This window comes from Penaeus japonicus, unplaced genomic scaffold, assembly GCF_977035675.1.
Source record: "Penaeus japonicus unplaced genomic scaffold, GWHDUDI00000001_assembly GWHDUDI00000023, whole genome shotgun sequence".
In the NCBI taxonomy this organism is placed as follows: Eukaryota; Metazoa; Arthropoda; class Malacostraca; order Decapoda; family Penaeidae; genus Penaeus; species Penaeus japonicus.
In genome coordinates this window covers 33,679,672-33,687,171 of record NW_028234425.1, presented here as the reverse complement: position 1 = coordinate 33,687,171, position 7,500 = coordinate 33,679,672, and the positions used below count along the sequence as shown (strand labels likewise).

The 7,500-nt window shown below is 33.7% G+C and overlaps 1 protein-coding gene across 2 annotated transcripts in view; it reads left to right on the top strand.

The window, feature by feature from the left end:
• LOC147469215 (uncharacterized) overlaps positions 1 to 5,908 on the top strand; it is a 23,363-nt gene extending 17,455 nt beyond the window's left edge. For both annotated transcript variants that reach the window (XM_086550409.1, XM_086550408.1), the window contains exon 6: positions 1 to 5,908. This exon is cut by the window's left edge and continues 1,117 nt beyond it. In XM_086550409.1, coding sequence (XP_086406535.1) covers positions 1 to 970 — 970 coding nt within the window. In that variant the 3' untranslated portion in view covers positions 971 to 5,908.
• The last annotated feature ends 1,592 nt before the right edge of the window (positions 5,909 to 7,500 follow it).

Here is a 7,500-nt window from a genome sequence, read left to right as displayed (position 1 = left end):
TGCCCTTCGCATAGTATCCTCCTTGCCCAGCAGTTTGGACAGTGTGACTAACACAACAAATACAACCACACTAAGACCGATAGCTAGTCAATCAACAAACAATCTGACAATTGTGCCACAAACTGAAAGCAACAAGCTAATCAACTCCTCTAAAATGGAGAGTGCAAAAAGTCCTGACATCCTTACAATTGTCCCTCAGGTTGACATGAGTAAAAAAGTTTCCTTGTTAAAATCAGGGAATTCAGTGTCTGGCTGCCAAGTTGCTAGTGCTTCACCAAAACAGCCATCAACAGCCCAGTCCCAAGTTGTAAAACTGTATCTCCTTCAACCCAAGGATCCAAAAGCAAATGGAGGGTCACTGAAATCAAGTGCTACATCAGAAGCAAGTAATGTTAACGGAATAGAAGTACCACTCCCTCTACCAAATGGAAATGAAAAGCTCAACTATAGAGAAGTAGAGGTGAGAGATAATACATCAGAATCATCTGAAGGAGACGAAGAGGAGGAAGAGGAGGATGACGAAGATGATGATGATGAAGGAATGGTAATTGATGATGCCAAGGAAGGAGAGGACGATGTAATGGATCCCTTAAGTTTATGTGCTGTGACAATGGAAGATGAGAATCTAGAAGCTTTAAACAATGCAAGCCAAACTGCCCAGTCTGGTGGATCCTCGCCTGCTACATCACCTGATAAGGTTATCATAAAAAAGTTGCCAGTAAGACCCAAAGGCAAAAATGGACAAGCAGTTGATATTGTTAAATATGAAGCTCGAAAGTATGTGTGTTGCTACTGTAACAGGAGATTTGGATGGTCAACTGATCTCAAGCGTCATGTTATCCTCCACACTGGTGAGAAGCCTTTCCAGTGTAAAGTGTGCCCGACAGCATTTACCAGAAAGTTCCTTTTACAGAATCATATGAAGAGAATGCACCCAGACAAATGTAAAATGTCAGACCTGTGGCCTTAGGAAAGTTTAGGCTTTTACGGTCTTTAGCTTGTTATAAAATAGGAAGTAGATCAGTGATTTTTATAATGAGTTGCACAGACAACATAGTTGTTGATATTGGTGCTGAAAAAGAGAAAGATTAATATTCAAGTACACCAATAACCATGATGTACACCTTTGGGAGTTCATGCATGTGGATGCTTGGACACTAGTCAACATATCCTTTTAAAGTCAAAAGAATTATATCATACTTTTCAGATTTCTAAAATATAGAAGATGTATTATTAGTAAAGCATTTGTAACAGGTCCTATTAGGGAATCCTTTCTTGAGTGTTCTTTGTCCCTTGCAAAGTAAAATAACATTTTGTTTTAGTATAATGAAGATATAGAAATTATTTAAAAGGTCATTATCTTTTTTTAATTAGCTTACACAAAATATGCTAATTGAGAGTATGACTTTATTATGTTTTTGGGGAGAAATACTTTCAAGTTTTCTTTCTTGGTTTTCTGCTCACATAACTCTCGAGAAATCTATATTTTTCCACATACAATCTTGAACCATGGATGGCATTTGTCTAAAGAAATTAAGGAAAATGATGGGGTTGTCTTCTGTAAATTGATTGATGTATAGAAAAAGACATTAGATTTTTTTATGATTATTCATATTAATAGTCACCAATATTATTTTGTACATTTATCATGTTTTTTTCTGTTTTACAAGTTACCAAAGATAATTAAATTCATGTATCATACAGCAATGAACAAGGAAAAATAGGAAAGTTGATGACTGATTTGATTTTGATTAGTTTTATTTTTATCATTATCATCATTATTATTATTGTAGTATTAGTATTTTGATGCCATTACTTTTTATTTTTACCATTTATCAATATTATTTATTTTATTTGTTTATTTAATCTTCATGTGTGTTCATTTGTGAAAGAAAAAAATAGTAATTTTAATTTGCAAAATATTGTGCTCCCATTTCTATGCATTTTGCCAGTATAGTTGTGTTGCCTGTTGTTACTCTTCATTTGTAAAAGGATGAGTTTGGATGTATGTAAATCTAGAGCCCATACAGAAAAGTATTGTCGTCCAGTTAGTTGTTGGATTCATAAGCGTTGTACAAAGTTAGACCTTGTATTTGAGATGCAAACAGAAAATGGAATTGATTTACAATTTCAGTTGTTAACAGTGCCATATAGATACTAGGATGATCAAAGATGCAGTGACAATGTTTATAAGTTACCTCTTATGTGATGTGAATGATGATAATACTTCTAGGCACAGCTGTCAGGACTTACCTGTTATTCAAGATTTATATGCACTCTGGGGTGTACATACAGGAGCCTGGTGTGCTTGCAGATGTTTGTATGAACAAGAGTCTACAGTATGTATGAACAAGAATTTTCCGTACTTGCATGTCCCAGTTGATTGTACAAGAACTGGTTGTGTTTACACAAGCCATTTATTCCAAGAATTAATTAGAATACTATATATACTGTACTAAAGAAGTGACTTGAATAGTGAATTACAAAGTTGGGCATTTGTTTTTGGGAATTAAATTATTTTTTTCAGTCATTAGACTTTTGTTACAATTATGTTTACTCATAATTTGATATAAGATTAGCTTGGACTTCTATGTGCCATGAATAGATAATGAAGATTCAGTACCCAATTATTGAAGAAATGTGTTTTTGATAGAACATTAATAAGAATTTTCTAAAAAAAATTATTATTGAAAGGCAGTTCATTTGTTTTTGTTGCTTTTTGGTTTGTTGTACAGCTGAGACCAATACATTGAGTCTAGTTTGGTAAATAGACCAATTAATATAACTGGAAAGTGCAAGATAGCATACTAACACCATGCAGTTGAAAGCGCAAGTGTAAATGTGAAAGAGAGTAAGAGTGAGATTTTTTCTTCTCTTGTCTTTTCTTCCATTTTTTAATTGATCTAGTTTGTAGTACTTTGCACATGTTTATAACCATAATGCAGGAGTACATTTAAGTTATGTATATGTTTTTCATTGCACTAAAATTTTGTATCATCAGCACTAAAGCAGATTATGTACACCATTAAAATCAAGCATTACTACATTGCAGTTTTCACATCAAAAATTAGTTCATGTGAATAGAATTGTATATCTTCATAATTTCTTAAGTCTGTCACTGAATGAATAGATCTTGTGTTCTGACCTCAGAGTGGCAAGTAACTCTGAGATATTATGAAGGGTACCTATATATATATATTTTTTTTTTTTTTTTTTTTTTTTTTTTATAGATGAGTTGATGCTATTATTTGTATTAACTGCTTAGTGACATATAACCATTGGTTTTAAGGTATTAGAGCTTGATCACATAGTCTTGAATAAGATCATTACAAGGAGATTTTTGTAATTCAGATTCTATGTTTTATACAGTCAGTTTTGCATAATCAAATATTGAGATGTTTTGTACTGGGGCTCTTGCAAAACCCTCTTCAGCACAGTTGTGAATATGCACTGAATTCCCCTATAGATTTTACATGGTACAACGGCTATTCTTAAAAGCAGATTAATACTATTTAATGACCATTATAGGGGTCTGAAGTAAATCAGCACTTTCTGGTTGCCATGCAAAAGCTGATTAGCATGAAAGGGAAGGTCTTTTATAACAGTTCCCAGTCTTCTGTAGATATTTGAGCAATTTGTTCAGCAATTATTTCTCTGATTTGTAAGTTATAAAGATAATTGGAATATGAACATGTAAGATTTGTGGCTTAGCAAGAGAGGCACTAGTTAAAAAGCCACTTATCTATGTAAAACAAATATGTAGCTTATTTTTATGCGATATTGCAAAGTATTTTTCACATTTTCCTATTCACATCACTGTATATAATCAAAGGAAATAGTCATTGCAACTTTTCATCAGGCCATTTTTTTGATGCTTCATTGTTGTATTCATATATGCAAATGATATTCTCTCTCTCCCTCTCCCTCTCCCTCTCCCTCTCCTTTCCTCTCCTTTCCTCTCCTCCCCTCTCCTCCCCTTTCCTCCTCCTTCCTCCTCCTTCCTCCTCCCCTCCCCCCCTCCTCCCTCCTTCTTCCTCCCCCCTCCTTCATCCTCCCTCCCCCCTCTCCCTCCTCTCCCTCCTCCCTCTTTTTTCTTCCCCCTTCCTCCCCCTTTCTCCTCCTCCTCCCCCTCCTCCTTCCCCCCCTCCTCTTTCCTCCCCTTCTCCCCCTCCTCCTTCCTCCCCTTACCTTACACATGCTCTCCCTTTCTCATCCCACCCACCCCTCTTAGAATGTTGAGAGGAAGTCAGGTGTGTCAGGAATCAGAAATCAGTCAGGAGTTCATGTTTTTCTTGTCTACATTCTGAACTATGATCATCTTCCTGCATTTTAGGTTTTTATTCCTTTCTTAGGTTTTGTTTGTGTATTTGAATATATATTTTCATAGTGTGTTTGCATCTGTATCTGTGTGTGGATATATGAATACCAGCAAAATAATTAAAAAATGGTAGTGGCAGTGGTACCTTTTCATTTTAACAGAATCAGTCATATTACTCTTGCAATGTCTTGTGCTCTGTTCTCTCCTTTCCTTCATTCTGTATGGTTTGTGGGAGAGCAGTTAGAATGTTATACTTGGGTTGTCACTATTTTCATTATTTTCCTTATGGTCATATTATTATTTTTCTTTGTTTCTCATTTCCTTTGCAGTTATTATTGTGAATATTATTATTATTATTATTATTATTATTATTATTATTATTATTATTACTACTACTACTCTTATCATTATTTGTGTTTCCTTGTTGCCATTATTATTATAATTATTATTATGTCTATTCTTGCTATTACCATTTTACTATTACTATTATACTTCTACTACTACTATATACTACATTTCCTATCACTCTGGCTATTGTTTTTGCTGTTACTGTTATTGTTAATGATATAATTACTGTTGACTTTTTTTCTTTCTTTCTGTTTTTTTCTGTTATTGTCAGAAGTATTATTATTATCTTTATTATTATTATTATTATTATAATTATTATTATTAATTGTCATAATTAGCATTACTGTTGCTAAAGTAATTGACTGATGGAGCAGAAATATACGGCCAGTTATACACAGAGAATATTTTATAGCTTGTTTTGTCTAATTTTTATAATTATTTTCTTTCCTTCCTGCCTTTCTTTGCAGTGCCATGTACAAGTGCATTTGGGTGTGTCTGTGTGTGTGTCTGTGAGAATGTATAAAGATTTGAAACTAGAATGGTTTTGCAGCAATGCTTAATTAGTACAGTCAATATTTTCATCACATTCATTGTCTTTTTCCACATGGTCCCCATGTTTTGAGATTGTTAATTTCATTTGCTTATTAGTAGTACTCTTTTTTTTTATTTTCATTTTTTTCATTTCTAAGAGAATGAGATGGTTTGGAATATTGACTGTATGTTGCATATTCTAGTCTGTGTCATATGTTTTATGTTTCCTTGGAGAAATTTCTCGTTAGAAGTACAAATATAGAATGGGATAGTTCATTTCTTCAATGCCACAAAGATGACTTCTGATGTATAATTATATTTATGCAATTTTAGTTGACAATGCTGCAGAATCCTCATAAAAAGGAAATTTCACTGACCCTCCAAGTTTTTGTTATTTATTGATGATATATGCCACACATTTGACTTAAGATGGGATATTCAATTGTAATACCAAAATAGTCTATGGATAGTCATGGAATGTATTCCTATATACTGTATAAATTTTTATGAAGGCTTGTGTACAAGTGCAGATTTTTACTGAAGTACAGTTTTCATATGTATGTAGTTATGTCTTTAGTCTACATAATGTAATTGCTGTGTTAATGTTGAGTATGAACTTTATTTAAATAAACCATTGTATCCTGTACATATTGTGCAGTGAAAGTCTGAAAAGGTGAAGTAAGCCTATCAAATGAAAAGCCCCATTGTTGTCATGCGAGTTTTAATATCCTATAACTTAGAAGATGAATAATAAATTGTAATGACACCAGAAAATATAGTGTAATAGAAATTTAAATTCAAGTTCAAAATCTTCTAGATTAACCTCTACACACACAATTAGAAATACAGAAGAAATTATAGTGAATATAGAAAAAGACCGATAAGTAGAACATATAAGTAAGCAAAACCATTAAATGTTTCAACTAGAATAGTTCTTCAGTAATATGTCAAAAGTTATGCCCTATTCCATACAAGAAATTCTTTTGTGCTTCAAGGGAAGCAATGTGATACCTAGGTTTGTAAATTTGTAAATTTGAACTTGAGTGGGATGATCACCATTTACCCATTCTTAATCATTCATTTAATACCAGGTAATGAAATACATGTATGATTTTGTCCTTTAATTGACTGAAATACCTGAAGGTGACATAAAATATATGTGAACATTGCTCAGTTATCCAAATAAAGGAAGCAGGACGCCGACGTCTATACAACTGCATGTAAAAACTTTGAAAACTCAAAAGGCAATGGTTGGAAAGAGTAGAAAACAATGCAGATGTTTTAGTTGCATTGCTAAATAATCATGATGTAAAGGTAACATCTTGAGAATGGCACTCATGATGACTTAATTGGCTATGTAACTTGTCTTTTTAATAATATATATTGTATGGTAAAAGTTATTGATATAATATAAGTTATTGATATCGTCAATTTTATAAGTACTGACTTTTCAGAGATCATAAAGCTCTTCATGAATAAATAAGACAGCTGATCAACTGCCACATCTCAGTCCTTCTCATACTTAACCCGTTAACGACGGATGACGTGTTTTTTTGTCATACATGACGCAGGACCTCTTGCCTGACAATGGGCGTCATGGCGTTCGGGGATTCTGGATCACTATGTTATTTTATTGTACTATAAGTAATGAGTGAGTGATGTTGACAATTGCAGTCATAATTATTATAAATGCCGTAATAATAAGCAAAATGGTTTTCAACTCACTTACAAAACCTAGATGGCACCACTTTCTTCTAGCACCAGCAGGAGAGAGAGCCTTGAATGGCACCCATCTACGGTCTCTAGCAAGCACTATCTCTGTAGAGTGATGGCACATCGCAAGTTCCCGACCTCTTGCTCTAAAGTACCGCAGATGAAAGATGTGCAGACCGAACGAGAGGAGGAAGGTGACTCACACCATGCCCAATGCATACAATGTGACCCTGTGCCAGTATGGATGCCTTTTATTGTGGCACTCACTGTCAAAAGCACAAGTTTCCTTCCTCTTCCCAACCTCTTCATTTTGGATGGTTATAAGTTTCGTGTTTGTTCATGACAGCACAGAAATACGAAAAAATAAAGTTGTTTTTTTGTCCCCCCTAAAACAGTAATACTTCTATCACATTGAGTGTAAAGAAAAAAAATGAATTGATATGGACCCTGATCTACAATTTTAGTCAACTGCAGAATTGATGGAGCCTGTGATATGACATATAAATTTCTAAAAATAGTAAAACACACAAAAAAACAAAACACAAAAATGTCTCTAGCTCTACAATGAGTGACTAAAAGGGAGTGGGAAA